Below are 18,854 nucleotides of genomic sequence, written 5' to 3'. Positions count from 1 at the left end.
AGTACTTTCTCAGAAATAGCGATAACGAACTTCAATTGTCAAAATCCAAGATGGCTGCCTGTCGGCCATGTTATTTTCCGATTGGTCTCAAAATGCAATATGCATAACTAGGCACCAAGGGAAACTTACATATGAAATTTGAGAAAGATCCCTTAAATACTTTCTCAGAAATAGTGATAACAAACTTCAATTGTCAAAATCCAAGATGGCTGCCTGTCGGCCATGTTGTTTTCAGATTGGTCTCAAAACGCAATATGCATAACTACGCACCAAGGGACACCTACATATGAAATTTCAGAAAGATCCATTCAGTACATTCTCAGAAATAGCGATAACAAACTTCAATTGTCAAAATCCAAGATGGCTGCCTGTCGGCCATGTTGTTTTCGGATTAGTCTCAAAACGCAATATGCATAACTAGGCACCAAGGGGAACCTTCATATGAAACTTCAGAAAGATCCCTTCAGTACTTTCTCAGAAATAGCGATAACAAACTTCAATTGTCAAAATCCAAGATGGCTGCCTGTCGGCCATGTTGTTTTCCGATTGGTCTCAAAACGCAATATGCATAACTAGGCACCAAGGGGAACCTTCATATGAAATTTGAGAAAGATCCCTTCAGTACTTTCTCAGAAATAGCGATAACAAACTTCAATTGTCAAAATCCAAGATGACTGCCTGTCGGCCATGTTGTTTTCCGATTGGTCTCAAAACGCAATATGCATAACTAGGCACCAAGGGGAACCTACATATGAAATTTGAGAAAGATCCCTTCAGTACTTTCTGAGAAATAGCGATAACAAGAATTGTTTACGAACGGACGGACGGACGGACGGACGGACCACGGACCACGGACGCAGGGCGATTTGAATAGCCCACCATCTGATGATGGTGGGCTAAAAATGTGACTTCCCTATATAACATACACATAGTTAAATTTATCCTCTTTAACGCGAGACCCCACAGACATAAATTTCACAATTTTAGAAAGCATCTTCAGATCCTTCCATCTACCCGGATCATGAAAAGAAGATTTTAGATTTTTTTGCCAGTTTGACCCCTTTCAGTTCGGGGGTTTTGAAGGAGTTGTCAAAAATGTTCAAAAGCACTGCGCAGAATGATGGACGGATCATGATAACAATAGGACATTGTACCCTTACGTATCAGATGACCTAACAAAAAACATTTCTTCATATCATTATACACCAATAAGTTGCCGCCGGAGATGTTATAATATGACCATGCAATGGCATGTAGGTAAATACATTCTGAATAGAACAAGAGGCCCAGAGGGCCTGTATCGCTCACCTGGTTTCATGAGATATGAAGCAAGAATGATGCTTAAGTATATTTGTCACTGGTATTGCTATGTTAATATATATCATAAGCATTTATATGGGTACATGTATATTGGTTTTATTTTAATACTAAAAATGCCAAAAGTGCATTTATCCATGAAATGAAATTGACTTTTGGCGCGACCCCATAGGGATGCTACCACACAAATGTGAGTGATATTCATTGCTTAGTTTCAGAGAAGATCTTGTTTAGATTAATTGACCCCTTTTGACCCTGCCCTCTGCCCCCTGGGGGGTCAGCTCCTTCCTTTATACAATTTTGAATTCCTACCCCCAATAGGATGCTACCAGTCAAGCCATTGCTAAGTTTCAGAGAATAAGTTGTTTAATAATTTAGCCAAATTGACCCCTTTTGGCCCCACCCCTCAGCCCCCTGGCGGCCCGGGTCAACCCCAACATTTGTACAATTTTGAATCCCATCCCCATAACCATGCTACCATACAAATGTGAGTAATATCCATTGCTTAGTTTCAGAGAAGAAGTTGTTTAAACAAATTGACCAATTTTGGCCCCGCCCCTCAGGCCCCTTGGGGGTCAGCCCCACCATTTGTACAATTTTGAATCCCCACCCCATAGGGATGCTAACAGGCAAATATGAGCGATATCCATTGCTTAGTTTCAGAGCAGAAGTCATTTATATCAATTCTGCAAAACTGACCCCTTTTGGCCCCGCCCCTCAGCCACCAGGGGGTCGGCCCCGTCATTTGTATAATTTCAAATTCCTACCCGAAGGTGATGCTACCAGTAAAATATGAGAGATTTCCATTGTTTGGTTCCAGAGAAGAAGTCAATTATATGAATATAGCCAGATTGAGCACATTTGGCCCCGCCCCTCAGGCCCCTGGGGGGGGGGGGGGGGGGGGGTCAGTCCCATCATTTGTACAATTTTGAATCACCACCCCATAGTGATGCTACCAGGCAAATATGAGCGACAGGCATTGCTCGGTTTCAGAGAAGAAGTCATTTATATCAATATAGCCAAATTGACAACATTCAGCCCCACCCCTCAGGCCCCTGGGGGGTCAGCCCCATCAGTTGTACAATTTTGAATCCCCACCCCATAGTGATGCTACCAGGCAAATATGAGTGATAGCCATTGCTTGGTTTCAGAGAAGAAGTCGTTTATATCAATAGCGCCAAAATGACTCCTTTTGGCCCCGCCCCTCAGGCCCCTGGGGAGTCAGCCCCATCATTTGTACAATTTTGAATCCCCATCCCATAATGATGCTACCAGGCAAATAAGAGTGATAGCAATTGCTTGGTTTCAGAGAAGAAGTTGTTTATATCAATAGCGCCAAAATGACTCCTTTTGGCTCCGCCCCTCAGGCCCCTGGGGAGTCAGCCCCATCATTTGTACAATTTTGAATCCCCATCCGATAATGATGCTACCAGGCAAATATGAGTGATAGCCATTGCTCGGTTTCAGAGAAGAAGTCATTTATATCAATATAGCCAAATTGACAACATTCGGCCCCACCCCTCAGGTCCCTGGGGGGTCAGCCCAATCATTTGTACAATTTTGAATCCCCACCCCATAGTGATGCTACCAGGCAAATATGAGTGATAGCCATTGCTTGGTTTCAGAGAAGAAGTCGTTTATATCAATAAAGCCAGATTGACCACATTTGGCCCCGCCCCTCAGGCCCCTGGGGGGTCAGCCCCATCATTTGTACAATTTTGAATCCCTACCCCACAGTGATGCTACCAGGCAAATATGAGTGATAGCCCCATCATTTGTACAATTTTGAGTCCCCTACCCATAGGGATGCTTCTGACCAAATTTGTGCAAATTCCGATCAGCGGTTATGAAGAAGAAGTCAAATAAGTCAATTGTTGACGGACGGACGGACGGACGACAGACGGACGACGGACGACGGACGCCACGGTATGGCATAAGCTCACCTTGGTCCTTCGGACCAGGTGAGCTAAAAATAAATGAAGAATCATCGTTCAACAATTGTAACGTATATCTACCAGCTTGGTAAGAGGAAAATCATATATACTTGAGTAATTCAATGTAACGTATATCAGCAGTTGTATTGGTATGACGATCATATTCTACAATCAAAACATAATTTAAAATTTGAAATTATCTTGTTTATGACATTTTCATTGATGTTTTCATAATACGTATGCGTAAACGTTTATTTTATAGGTATTGATTTGAAGACAAAGAGAAGTTATTATTGATAACACGAAAATACGTCAACCTTGAATTTGAAACAATCTAAACTCAACCATCTCAACATTAAGATTACTCGAACATTTCTTTAAGCCACTGTTGGAAGTTTGGGACGAAAGAAACATTTATTTCGTAGGATACGGTGGGTTGGTCATTGGCTCTCCCGCATATCCGGGTCCGTTTGGTGCATCACCCGGCTGTGGATATCCTGGTTGACTGAAGCCAGGCTGTGTATACCCCGGTTGACTGTAGCCAGGCTGTGGATAGCCAGTCGGAGCCTGCTGTTGGACTCCTGTGTGCATCACAAACACCTGTGGTCCCGCTGGGGCTACGACAGCGGTGGCGGTCTGCGGAACATCCATGTTATTTGCAACGACGCACAAAGTAATGGCGGCAATAAGTGTACCTGCGCCAGCTATAGCCACAAGGTAGAAGGAATAGCCAAGACTGGACTTTACAAGAGAGGTCAAGGACAGCAGTGTCTGCGAGTCTTCGTATTGGGTGACGTAAAACCAGACGACAGCGGCAATAGTGCATCCGGCTGTTGGAGAAACAAACATACCGGATATTATTATAACTTACAAAACAAAATCTTTGTTATTCTGCGTTTTCCCAGGGAAATCTTTAGTTGGTTATATTTTTTTTTAATGTGTACAATCTTGTCTATTTTTATATAAATGTATAAAGTTGTGGGCCACCTCTTGCCATGGACTATTTCAAAGTCAATGTTGGTTTCCCAAGGTACAGTTAAATAATGGGAAAAATTGGCCACTTTGCCCGCCCCTAAGTCCCCTGAGAAGTGGAGACCATATTTTTCGTCTCAGGTGACCTAAAAATACAATGAAAACTAGAAATTGTCATGGACAATTTGACGGGCTTTTCACTATTTAGCATAAATGACCTAAAGGCTTGGTATTTCCAAACATAAAAAACTATTTAAGAACACTTGATAGGTCATCCACATTCTAGTTTTGATTAATCTGGCATCTGAGATATTACATTTCAACAAAGGAGTGGACGAAGGGAAATAACTCGTACAGCCTTGTACGAGTTATCTCCCCTCGTCCAACTAACGTTATATCTCAGATGCCGTTATATATCAGATGCCAAATTAATTCAAAATGGCGTTCCGCGTTAATGGTAAACGTTACCGAAACACCAAAAAACATGAAAATCATCAGAATAACATTTTGAATCATACTTTAATTTCTTTTTTTGGAAAAAGATTAAAAAATGAAGATTTTCTAAAAATAGACTTATTTGACTCGTTAGCGAACACTTTTATTTGACCTCTGACCCTAAAACTTTTAGTGAGTTAAAGCTAGAGCCAGGCGTTAACTACAAATAACATAATTACATGACCCCTGTAAAATGAATGCTTTTTTAATTATGGGCATTTTAAGCTTTTTAATACATGACGTCATGGCGGCCATCTTGTATTTCAAACAAATTTAAAAAATAACATAACTTGGCCAGGACAATCCAAGGATTATTTCAGCTAAGAATGAGCTGAATGCCACTGGTGGAACTTGAAAAGAAGTTTAAAATGTAAAACTATTTTTAATATAGAATATATAGTGGAAATTCAAAATGGCGTATACCGGAAACCGTATGTGTCACAGAAAAACTGAAATCGTCAAATTCATCAGAATGACATTCTACATCATACTAAGATTTTTTTTGGAAAAAAATTGAAAAATGAAGATTTTCTAAAAATAGACTAATTTTACCCCATAGCAAACTCTTTTATTTGACCTCTGACCTAAAACCTTTTGGTTAGTAAAAGTTAGCGCTAGTCATTATCTACAAATCACATTATTACATGACCTTTGTAAAATGAACACTTTTAGAGTTATGGCCATTTTAAACTTTTCAATACATGACGTCATGGCGGCCATCTTGAATTTCAAACCAACTTAAAAAATAACATAACTTAGCCAGGACAGTCCAAGGATTATTTTAGCTAAGATTGAGCTGAATGCCATTGTTGGAACTTAGAAGAAGTTTGAAATGTAACACACTTTTCTATTGAAATATATAGGGGGAAATTCAAAATGGCGTACAACAGAAACCGTATGTGTCACAGAAAAACTGAAATCGTCAAATTCATCAGAATGACATTCTACATCATACTAAGATTTTTTTTGGAAAAAGATTGAAAAATGAAGATTTTCTAAAAATAGACTAACTTGACCCTCAGGCGAGCTTTTTTTATTTGACCTCTGACCTTTAACTTGTATCTTACATACTTTTTGAGTTATGTTGATTTTAAACTTTTTAAGTATGGCCTCATGGCGGCCATTTTGAATTTTCTGACCTACTTAATTTTGTTTTATGACCATCTTCAGACCTTGCTATAAAACATACCTATATCAGTTTAGACATAACATATACCATATTTGCTGAACTTCTGTCACAAAATCGAATGCAGAAGAAGAAAAATAATAACTAGATTTGATCAAGATCAAAACACGGGATTTCCAACAAGAAAATGATCGCAGACATGTTCTCGTTCTGACGAACGCTTTTGTACGTTTTACCTACGATTTCTCTTCGTTTTCTCTTCGCTTCCCTTCTTTAACCAATCTTTAAAATAACGTTTTCTTTCACATACGATGAAAATAAACCGTTTTAAAAGAATTTGAATTTTTCGATTTTGTATCATTTGACCTCCGTGAATCGTGTATCCCGTACCTTGTATAGTGTTAACTGTACCTGTATCCCGTACCTTGTATCGTGTTTACTGAACTGTGAATCGTGTATCTCGTACCTTGTGTCCTGTTTACTGTACTGTGAATCGTGCATCCTGTAGCTTGTATCGTGTTTACTGTACTGTGAATTATGTATCTCGTACCTTGTATCGTGTTTACTGAACAGTGAATCGTGTATCTCGTACCTTGTATCGTGTTAACTGTACTGTGAATATTGTGTATCTCGTACCTTGTATCGTGTTTACTGAACTGTGAATCGTGTATCTCGTACCTTGTATCGTGTTTACTGTACTGTGAATTGTGTATCTCGTACCTTGTATCGTGTTAACTGTACTGTGAATTATGTATCTCGTACCTTGTATCGTGTTTACTGAACAGTGAATCGTGTATCTCGTACCTTGTATCTTGTTAACTGTACTGTGAATTGTGTATCTCGTACCTTGTATCGTGTTTACTGTACTGTGAATCGTGTATCTCGTACCTTGTTTCGTGTTTACTGTATTGTGAATCCCGTTCCATGTATCATGTTTCCCGTATTGTATAATGTATCCAGTAACATGTATCGTGTATCACATACCGTGTATCATGTAGTGTGTATACCGTACATTGTACCTTGTATCGTGTTTACTGAACCGTAAATCGTGTATCTCGTACCTTGTATCGTGATCATGTTTGTCATACCGTGTATCGTGTTTACTGAACCGTATATCGTGTATCCCTTACAATGTATCGTGTATCCCGTAACGTGTATTGTGTATACTGTACCCTGTATCTCGTACCAAGTACCGTGTATCTCGTATCAAGTATCGTGTATACCGTACAGTGTACCGTGTATCTAGTACAATGTATCATGCATACCGTACCGTGTATCTCGTACCAAGTACCTTGTATCTCGTACCAAGTATTGTGTATATCGTTCCGTGTTTCGTGTGTACTGTACCGTATATAGTGTAGCTCACTCCGTTATCGTGTTGACTGTATCGTATATCGTGTATCGAGCATTTTCTTCTATAGATGATCAAAATAAACAAATTTTAAAAGAATTTGAAATTTTCGATTTTTTGGTCATTTGACCTCAGTGACCTTGAACGAAGGTCAAGGTCAATGAAAAGCAATCAAGTTTGTTGCCCTTTGTACAAGCTATCACTGTGCCAAATATCAAATCTGTGCAGCCACTGTTACATGTTATAATTGTGCCAAATATAAAGTCTGTACGTGTATAAATAAAGGAGCTGAATTAATTTATGGCATTTTTGACCGATTTTTGAATTTTGGCGGGAAAAACTTCGAAATTTTCAAAGTGCCATATCTCCATCATTTTTCATCCGATGTTCAAAAGATTTTCATATTCCGTCTCAGTGCGTCAAACACTTTCGTTTTAGGTGAAAAAGTTCTTAGATTGAGAATTTTTTTTTCGACATTTTCTTTATCCCATTGCGAGGTCATGACCTTGACATATTCTCTGATAAGATGGCATGGAGAAAAGTTAGCTCTGTCCCTGATCTATCTGGCACACTGAACCTGAACGCAATAGAACGATCCGTTATGAAGTTATGGTCGTTCAAAAAACGTCCAAAAAAGTTCTATTTATAGATCTGTGACCTTGACCGCTGAACGTATGAACATAAAATGGTACCAGGATCGTCAGCTTGATATTGTCTATCATGTACTAAGATATGAACGTTCCATCTGCATTCGTTTTTGAGAGATTTTGGTCACAACAAAAGTGTTAAGAATAATAATAATAACTAGATTTGATCAAGATCAAAACACGGGATTTCCAACAAGAAAATGATCGCTGATATGTTCTCATTCTGAGGAACGCTTTTGTACGTTTTACCTACGATTTCTCTTCGTTTTCTCTTCGTTTTCTCTTTGCTTCCCTTTTTTAATCGATCAGTTGAGTTTCAACCGTGTCTGTGACCTTTAACTTCGAAGTTCAAGCTCAAATGTTTGCATACCTTTTATAGCCAGTCATTCATGCTATAGATGTGCCAATCATCAAGTCTGTAGATGTCAGAGTATTAGAAGAAAAATATTCCAAGTGTAATTGTAGGATAATATTTAATTTTGGCAGTGAAATGTTTTCCAAAGTGTTTTTTCTGAGATATAGCTGATGAGCTGACATTCTAATGTTGCAAACAAGTGCGAAAGACCGTTTTCTTTTATATACGATGAAAATAAACCGTTTGAAAGAGAATTTTCAATTTTCAATTTTTGATCATTTGACCTCCGTGACCTTGAACGAAGGTCAAGGTCAATGAAAAGCAATCACGTTTGTAGCCCTCCGTACAAGCTATCACTGTGCCAAATATCAAATCTGTATGTGTAAAGATATAGGAGAAGAAAGGAATTAAGTGCATTTTTGGGACAAATTTGAATTTTGGCGGGAAAACAAACATTTTTCAAAGTGCCATTTCTACGTCATTTTTTATCGCACGACTATAAAACTTGCACCGTTCGTCTTCATTAATAATGCACTTTGCAACGCAGTCAAAAAATTAACTCATTTTGAATTTTGAATTTTTGACATTGATTTGACCTCGCGCTTAGACCTTGACCTTGACATATTTTCTGATAACATAACGCAGAGAAAAGTGAGCCCCGCTAATGAACTACAAGATCCATTGATTGTTTAAGGAAAAAAACGAACGAACAAAGAACCTGATTCAAAAGAACTTTTGTTTAATTTAATTATTTTGATAATTTGACCTTGAATGGAGTTCAAGGTCATTGAAAAATAACTTCTTTTGTAGACACTCTTACGTTCTATGGTTGTGCCAAATATCAAGTCTGTATGTGTTTAAATGAAGGAGCTGGAAATTTTTTAGGCATTTTTGCTCGATTTTTGAATTTTGGCGGGGAAAACTTTGAAATTTTCAAAGTGCCATATCTCCGTCATTTTTTATCCGATGATCAAAAAATTTTCACATTTCGTCTCAGTGCATCATACACTTTCATTTACAGTGAAGATAGTTCTCAGATCGAGAAAATTTTTTTCGACATTTTCTTTAACCCATAGCGAGGAAATGACCTTGACATATTCTCTGATAAGATGGCATGGAGAAAAGCTAGCTCTGTCCCTGATCTATCTTGCACACTGAACTTGAATGCAATAGAACGATCTGTTACGAAGTTATGATCATTCAAAAAACGTCCAAAAATGTTCTATTTATAGATCTGTGACCTTGACCGTTGAACTTATGAACATGAAATCGTTAACGGATCATCAGCTTGATGTTCTCTATCATATACTTAAATATGAACGTTATATCTGTTTTCGTTTTTGCTAGAGATTGGTCACAAAAAAAGTGTTAAGAATAATAATAAGAAAAAACATAACAATAACAATAGTGATTTCCATCCGAAATGGAAATCCCTAATAATAATAAAAAGAAAAAACATAACAATAACAATAGGGATTTCCATCCGAAATGGAAATCCCTAATAATAATAATAACTAGATTTGATCAAGATCAAAACGCGGGATTTCCAACTAGAAAATGATCGCAGACATGTTCTCGTTCTGACGAACGCTTTTGTACGTTTTACCTACGTTTTCTCTTCGTTTTCTCTTCGCTTCCCTTCTTTAAACAATCTTAAAATAACGTTATCTTTCACATACGATGAAAATACACCGTTTTAAAAGAATTTGAATTTTTCGATTTTGTATCATTTGACCTCCGTGAATCGTATATATCGTACCTTGTATCGTGTTTACTGTACTGTGAATCGTGTGTCCCGTACCTTGTATCGTGTTAACTGTACTGTGAATCGTGTATCCCGTACCTTGTATCGTGTTAACTGTACTGTGAAGCGTGTATCCCGTACCTTGTATCGTGTTAACTGTATTGTGAATCGTATATCCCGTACCTTGTATCGTGTTTACTGTGCTGTGATTCGTGTATCTCGTATCATGTTAACTGTACTGTGAATCGTGTATCTCGTACTTTGTTTCGTGTTTACTGTATTGTGAATCCCGTTCCATGTATCATGTATCCCATATTGTATAATGTATCCAGTAACATTTATCGTCTATCCCGTACCGTGTATTCCATAGCGTGTATACCGTATCTGGTACCTTGTATCGTGTTTACTGAACCATATATCCTGTGTCCCGTACAACGTATCGTGTATCCCGTAACGTGTATTGTGTATACTGTACCGTGTATCGCGTACCAAGTACCTTGTATCTCGTATCAAGTATTGTGTATACCGTTCCGTGTTTCGAGTGTACTGTACCGTATATAGTGTAGCCCACACCATGTATCATGTTTACTGTATCGTATGTCGTGTATCCCGCACAATTATCGTGAATCCTGTACCGTGTATTGTGTATACCTTACCGTGCATCATGTATACCATACCTTTATCTTAGTTTTTTGTTGTTGTTTTAATTTTTTTTGATGATTTGACCTTGAAACGTTACACACATCTTCATAAGACCATTTTTTTTTTCTATAGATGATCAAAATAAAGATTTTTTTTAAGAATTCAAAATTTTCGAGTTTTGGTCATTTGACCTCTGTGACCTTGAACGAAGGTCAAGGTCAATGAAAAGCAATCAAGTTTGTAGCGCTCCGTACAAGCTATCACTGTGCCAAATATAAAATCTGTATGTGTAAAGATATAGGAGAAGAGAGGAATTAAGTGCATTTTGGGGACAAATTTGAATTTTGGCGGGAAAACAAACATTTTTCAAAATGTCATTTCTACGTCATTTTCTATCGCTCGACCATAAAACTTGCACCGTTCGTCTTCATTAATCATGCACTTTGCAATGCAATTCAAAAATTAACTCATTTTGAATTCTGAATATTTGACCTTGATTTAACCTCGCGCTTAGACCTTGCCCTTGACATATTTTCTGATAACATATCGCAGAGAAAAGTGAGCCCCGCCAATGAACTACAAGATGGATTGATTGGTTATTTGACCTTGAATGAAGTTAAAGGTCATTGAAAAATAACTTCTTTTGTGCCAAATATCAAGTCTGTATGTGTTTAAATGAAGGAGCTGAAAAAAATTTAGGCGTTTTTGCTCGATTTTTGAATTTTGGCGGGAAAAACTTCGAAATTTTCAAAGTAGCATATCTCCGTCATTTGTTATCCGATGATCAAAAAATTTTCACATTTCGTCTCAGTGCATCATACTCTTTCATTAACAGTGAAGAAAATTCTCGGATCGAAAAAAAAATTTCGACATTTTCTTTAACCCATAGCGAGGTCATGACCTTGACATATTCTCTGATAAGATGGCATGGAGAAAAGTTAGCTCTGTCCCTGATCTATCTTGCACACTGATCTTGAACGCAATAGAACGATCTGTTACGAAGTTATGATAGTTAAAAAAACGTCCAAAAATGTTCTATTTATAGATCTGTGACCTTGACCGTTGAACGTATGAACATGAAATCGTTAAGGGATCATCAACTTGATGTTCACTATCATGTGCTTAAATATGAACGTTATATCTGTCTTCGTTTTTAGCTAGAGATTGGTCATAAAAAAAAGTGTTAAGAATAATAATAAGAAACTAGATTTGATCAAGATCAAAACACGGGATTTCCAACTAGAAAATGATCGTAGACATGTTATCATTCTGACGTACGCTTTTGTACGTTTTACCTACGTTTTTTCTTCGTTTTCTCTTCGCTTCCCTTCTTTAACCGATCAGTTGACTTTTAACCGTGTCTGTGACCCTGAATTTCGATGGTCAATGTCAAAGATTTGCATACCTTTTATAGCCAGTCATTCATGCTATAGATGTGCCAATCATCAAGTATGTAGGTGTCAGAGTATTTGAAGAAAAATATTCCAAGTGTAATTGTATGATGATATTTAATTTTGGCAGTAAAATGTTTTCCAAAGTGTTTTTTTCTGCGATATATTTGATGATTTGACCTTTTAACGTTGCAAACATCTTCAAAAGACCGTTTTCTTTTATATACGATGAAAATAAACCGTCTGAAAGAGAATTTGAAATTTTCGATTTTTGATCATTGGACCTCTGTGACCTTGAACGACAGTCAAGGTCAATAAAACGTAATGGATTTTGTAGGCATGCATACATGCTATTACTGTGCCCAATATCATATCTGTGTATGTAAATATATAGGAGTAGAGGGTAATTAAGTGCATTTTTGGGACAAATTTGAATTTTGGCGGGAAAACGAACATTTTTCAAAGTGCCATTTCTACGTTATTTACATCGCACGACCATAAAACTTGCACAGTTCATCTTCCTTTATCATGCACTTTACAACGCAATTAAAAAAATAACTCATTTTGAATTTCAAAAATTTGACCTCGATTTGATCTCGTTCTGGGACCTTGACCTTGACATATTTTCTGATAACATGTCACAGAGAAAAGCTAGTCCCGACTATGAACTACAAGATGCACGTATTGTTCAAGGGAAAAAACGAGCGGACAAAGAGCATGATTGAACAGATTTTTTTTGATTTTTTTTTTTTTTATTTATTTCACCTTGAATGAAGGTCAAGGTCAATAAAAAGTAACTTCTTTTGTAGCCACTTCTCCATGTCATTGACGTGCCAAATATCAAATCTGTATGTGTATAAATGAAGGAGCTGAAATCTTTTTCGTGAATTTTGCCCGATTTTTGAATTTTGGCGGGGAAAACTTTGAAATTTTCAAAGTGCCATATCTCCGTCATTTTTCATCCGATTAATAATTTTTTTCATATTCCAACTCGATAGTTCATGCTCTTCCATATGATAATGACCGCGTTACTCAATTAGAGCATTTCATTTTTGACCTTACTTTGAACCCATAGCGAGGTCATGACCTCGACACATTTTCTGATAACATGGCATAGACAAAATTTAGCCCCGACAATGATCTGCATGGTACACTGAGCGTGCACGAAATAGAACGATCATGCATGAAGTTATGGTCGTTCAAAGAAAAATCTGTGTTTTGACCTGTGACCTTGACCTCTGAACTTATGATCACAAAAATGTCAGACAAATCACCAGCTCGGTCGGTAGGTATCATGTATTGTAATACGAACGCTTTATTTGTTTGCGTTTTTGCTGGAAAGTGTTCACAGCAAATGTTAAGAATAATAAGAATAATAAGAAGAAAAAACATAACAATAACAATAGTGATTTCCATCCGAAATGGAAATCCCTAAAAACATAACAATAACAATAGTGATTTCCATCCGAAATGGAAATCCCTAATAAAAAGAAAAAAACATAACAATAACAATAGGGATTTCCATCCGAAATGGAAATCCCTAATAATAAACATAACAGAAACAATAGGTCTTTTCACCACTTAGGTGAAAAGCCCTAATAAACAGAACAAAAACAATAGGTCTTTTCACCACTTAGGTGAAAAGCCCTAATAAGGTCTATTGATTTCAACCAATGGATGATAAGCTTTACTTTATTTATCTAGAGTGACGTGTATTAATTAACCTATTTAAACTCTAAAAAGTTCGATGCCCTATGGTGTACATATTTAGCATTAATTTCATTTACACCGTTTTGTATCAATAAGGAAATTGAATTAAAACGATTTCCGTGCATTTGAGAGAGAAAGAAAATGTCGCGGCTGTGGATATATACAAATTCATCCCCCACAATAGTTCTTTTTATAAATTTTCAAAAACACATATAGCAACAGTTAGGTCTGTACATATATCCCGACTTCCATTGAATACCACTTTCTGTCCAAAGAACAAAATGTGAACACAACTCCAACAGGACTTCCTAGCTGTTAAATGTAGGGTCAGTAAATTACTCCCAGAAAAAAACAAACATTTTTTCTGCATTTAATTGAAATTGTTATAAAACAGTATTGTTTGTATTCTACGATCTATATTTGGAACAAAAATGTTCAGACGAATCATGTACATAGCGACACTATGTTAATAATTTTCCCTGTTGTAAAATGGTGAACGTTACATAACTTATAGAACAATTTTTGGTAATATCATACACATATTATATTGAGATATTAGGTGTTTACCTCTATTGATTTGGTATAAATTTAATTTGTCAGATTTCACAAGATTGTAGAAAAGGTCCTTTGAACAGACATGCATTCAAAAATATTTTAAAGTGACTTTGAAAATATAACAAAGGATATATAGGCACAAGCTATAACAACTTATCTACGCCTTCTCCCTATGTACATTATCTACGCCTTCTCCCTATGTACATTATCTACGCCTTCTCCCTATGTACATTATCTACGCCTTCTCCCTATGTACATTATCTACGCCTTCTCCCTGTGTACATTATCTACGCCTTCTCCCTGTGTACATTATCTACGCCTTCTCCCTATGTACATTATCTACGCCTTCTCCCTATGTACATTATCTACGCCTTCTCCCTATGTACGTTATCTACGCCTTCTCCCTATGTACGTTATCTACGCCTTCTCCCTATGTACATTATCTACGCCTTCTCCCTATGTACATTATCTACGCCTTCTCCCTATGTACGTTATCTACGCCTTCTCCCTATGTACGTTATCTACGCCTTCTCCCTATGTACGTTATCTACGCCTTCTCCCTATGTACATTATCTACGCCTTCTCCCTATGTACGTTATCTAAGCCTTCTCCCTATGTACGTTATCTACGCCTTCTCCCTATGTACGTTATCTACGCCTTCTCCCTATGTACATTATCTACGCCTTCTCCCTATGTACATTATCTACGCCTTCTCCCTATGTACATTATCTACGCCTTCTCCCTATGTACATTATCTACGCCTTCTCCCTATGTACATTATCTACGCCTTCTCCCTATGTACATTATCTACGCCTTCTCCCTGTGTACATTATCTACGCCTTCTCCCTATGTACGTTATCTACGCCTTCTCCCTATGTACATTATCTACGCCTTCTCCCTATGTACATTATCTACGCCTTCTCCCTATGTACATTATCTACGCCTTCTCCCTATGTACATTTACATATAGAATGCCAGAAATATTATGGAAACACACACAAAACTACAATAATACAATATGTATTACTATCAAAATCCGAAAGGCTCTTAATAACACGGAGAGCTTCTTTTTTTCATTTCCACAAATTGTATTGTTATAACACAAATAGATTGGACAACAGGCAAGCCTATATAAGTCCTCTCTAACGGAGAGCTTGTCTTTACACACCCACCACACAATTCAGAAGCATATTCTAGCACTGGTAAAATGTTTTATATATTTTCAAGAGGGCTTTGGTTTGGTTTGTTTTTGTTTAACGTCCTATTAACAGCCAGGGTCATTTAAGGACGTGCCAGGTTTTGGAGGTGGAGGAAAGCCGGAGTACCCGGAGAAAAACCACCGGCCTACGGTCAGTACCTGGCAACTACCCCACGTAGGTTTCGAACTCGCAACCCAGAGGTGGAGGGCTAGTGTTAAAGTGTCAAGAGGGCATCGCGAAAAAAATGCATTAAAAATGCCGTACGTCATTAATTTTCATCATAACGAAGGCATCCATTTTGTCGATATGATATCACCATGTTGCATCAGAATAAAAGTCAGTAACGTTTAGGGCTTTCCCATCAAATATTAAATTCAAATCTTCATCAATGTTCACAGAATTATTGATAAAAGTAGCCAACTATCGTTTACCCAAAGTATTTAACTTATCTAGGCCACTGTTCAACGCTTCTTGCATTTCAAGAAATGATCTATTGTCTGCAAAGATGCCAGCATTGTCATTTAAAACAGAAGCGGTCCAAGAATTGAACCTTGAGGAACGCCTGTTTAATCAGACTTACAGTAGAGTAAGAATTCATAAAAGTGTCCTTCGGTAAAATAATTTTCTATCCGAGAATAAACTTTGCCTGAAATACCATTTGGTTTTACCTTAACCAACAAACCCCTATGACTAACCCTATCAAAAGCAAGGGAAATATCATACATAAAAAGACACATGTAAGTATGTTTATCTATTCAAGTGCAGTACATATATGCTGATAAATATCAAGAAGTTGGTTAACTGCTGAATGAACATGCATAAAACCTGATAAGTGTTTGTAAAACAGAAGTGTTTACAACACTGGCCAGTAGAGAAATCAGCATAACATTTCAAGAGAAATACAAACAGTGTATGATGTATTACGTAACATATAGTGAGACCTTCCCGCCTGAGGACTTGTCAAGATTCAATATTTTAAGCACACAAACTATGTCGGAAGCATTTATTCTGATAAAAATTAATCTGTTTATCAGTTTTATACTCAACAAGAACTGTCGCCAGGATGGCTGACTAATACCCCCGCAAACTGCACTCAATGGTGAATTGGAACTGTTAATTAGAGGCTAACTAAGATAACCCATGCAAAGTGGCATGCACATCTACACATGGTCCTCTATATTGGTGTGAAGTTTCATTGAAATCGGCCCCTTCGGTTTAGGAGAATTCGTCCGGACAAACTTAAAGTTATGGTTTTTATCAGAAAACCTGTTTATAGTGACCAGTTGCCATAGCAACCAAAATTTCAAAAAAAAAGAAAGTGGCATGCACATCTACATATGATCATTAATATTTGTGTGAAGTTTCATTGGAATCGGTCCATCGGTTTAGGAGGAGTTGTCCGGACAAAATGTTTCTACAGACAGACGGATGGACAGACAACCTGATTCCAGTATACCCCCTAACTTCGTTGCGGGGGTATAACAATAGGAATAGCAGTGTCATTGTCAGATAAGATAATCATTATTCTCTAGTTACAATAGTATCAGAAAATGGATCAACAAGAGTAGATATTGGTCTTATAAAACCAGGCAAGTTTGGTAAACTTGAATAAGGCGCCAATATGACTTAGAATTTGAAGATCAATAATACCAAGAACATTTTTATAAACGATGATACGCGCATGTTTTTGATGTTATTGTCTTTGTTTCGTTACAATTCAAAATTATTAAGATCTGACAGAGATCTCGCAATTCTACGCAACTGTTCCCTTTACGGTCACAAGCGACATCAACAGAATTACAATCACTAACTCCCTTCGTAAACTAACAGCAATGAGATTAAAGTGCCTGCTGTTGTATAAATATTTATTTTGAGCCACCCAAAATACCACATTGATGAAGGTAAAAATACTGTAAGACGGTTTTGCACTGTTATGTGTCAATAAGATACATCAATACTTTACAAATTCAGAAACTTGAACATGAAACTTCGTAATGTTGGGCTGCAACAGCTCAGTCGGTTAGAGTAACGGCCACATAACGTGAAGATCTGAGATGACTAGAGTATCTACCTCAATGAACAACATACGAGAGGTTCACCGCATACCATCCAGATCAATAAGGGTAACGTGTCTTGCCCTAGGACAAAACTACGGCAGCGCAGACTTGCCTGTTCCTCAGAGTCCCGAGAAACACAAACTGACATTAGGCCTAAAAGTCGAACTAACGCGGAGTCGCACAAGTTAGCTACACATTGAACGGCTTACCGCAGATTACATTTCTATTTGTAATTTGTGCCAAGCCTGTACCCTTGGAGAGTTTCGATCTATATGTCTCGATTTGAGTTTCAAAAGTTCAACTTAAATAAATGTATTAGCTTTATCTTATTTGAATATATTAAATTTATAAAACAACATAAGAATTTCACATTTGACTCCGATTCAGAAACATTTTGTTTTTCAATGTGTACGAATTCTTCTCAGTTTTGACCGGGTCAATATATACTTACATGTACAGAACATATCCCGACCGGGTGGATATATACTTGCCTGTACAGAACATATTCCGGCCGGGTAGATATATACTTACAGGAACAAAACCATATACCGGACAGGTTTTGGACAGTCGGACGCCCTGGTCTTGTGCTGGCACATCCGACGATAGCGACGATGATAGTGGTGAAGAGGAGGATACAGCCAACAACACTTAGTCCCGCAATCGCATAGTAGTGAACTACAAACAGATCAAAATACAAATTTATTTCACAAAGACTATTCTGAGTCATCAATGTTATTGGAGAGTTTCCGGATCATTTTCCTTTATGATATACATAGCATATTCTGAGCATTTTCGGAGGGATTTTTCATGAAAAAAACGTGTGAAACTCCTTGAAGCTCATCGCAATGTCATCCCTGGTTTCGCCAATTAGCTTATTCGCAATATTGGTGTTGATTTCCCGAGAATTCTCCGAAATGGCGTGTTTGCAATGAGCTCTGTTTGTTAGGGAAAGATGGTATATTTCAAATTAATTTCCTTCCTACAAAACGCCAACAATACGTAATTTACAACTAATCTCTCTGCCTTTAGATTATAATTTGACAGAGATATAGCCGTTACTAATAAAGTAGTATATTGTATAGAAGAGACATACTGTTGCTGAAGATCCTAGTCATCATAAAGTTAATTACCACAATGACATTTACAATCTAACATACGTCACTTCCGTTTGGTTAGAATATAGCAACTGACTTGCAAATTAAAAAACACTTGTGTGCCATAAAAATTTAACTCTTCACATTTGCCTCTTTTTGTTTTCCACTTTCTTCTTTTTTCTTTGAAATTTCACGATTTAATTATTCAACAAATATCTACAACATTGTACATCCTTGTTGAAAATTGTCTCCTCTTTCATCTCAA

The 18,854-nt window shown here is 37.3% G+C and overlaps 1 protein-coding gene across 1 annotated transcript; it reads right to left on the bottom strand.

The window, feature by feature from the left end:
• Positions 1-3,204: 3,204 nt before the first annotated feature.
• LOC117324634 lies at positions 3,205-18,610 on the bottom strand. The gene is made up of 3 exons (XM_033880558.1): positions 18,589-18,610; positions 18,027-18,170; positions 3,205-4,081 (listed from the first exon to the last, which is right to left on the bottom strand). Exons 1-3 carry the CDS (start codon positions 18,608-18,610, stop codon positions 3,666-3,668), a joined length of 582 nt encoding a protein of 193 aa, XP_033736449.1. The 3' UTR covers positions 3,205-3,665.
• Positions 18,611-18,854: the final 244 nt, after the last annotated feature.

Source organism: Pecten maximus, chromosome 3 (genome assembly GCF_902652985.1).
Source record: "Pecten maximus chromosome 3, xPecMax1.1, whole genome shotgun sequence".
Taxonomy (NCBI): Eukaryota; Metazoa; Mollusca; class Bivalvia; order Pectinida; family Pectinidae; genus Pecten; species Pecten maximus.
The sequence above is the reverse complement of the archived record's forward strand: the minus strand, read 5'-3'. Positions and strand labels throughout refer to the sequence as shown.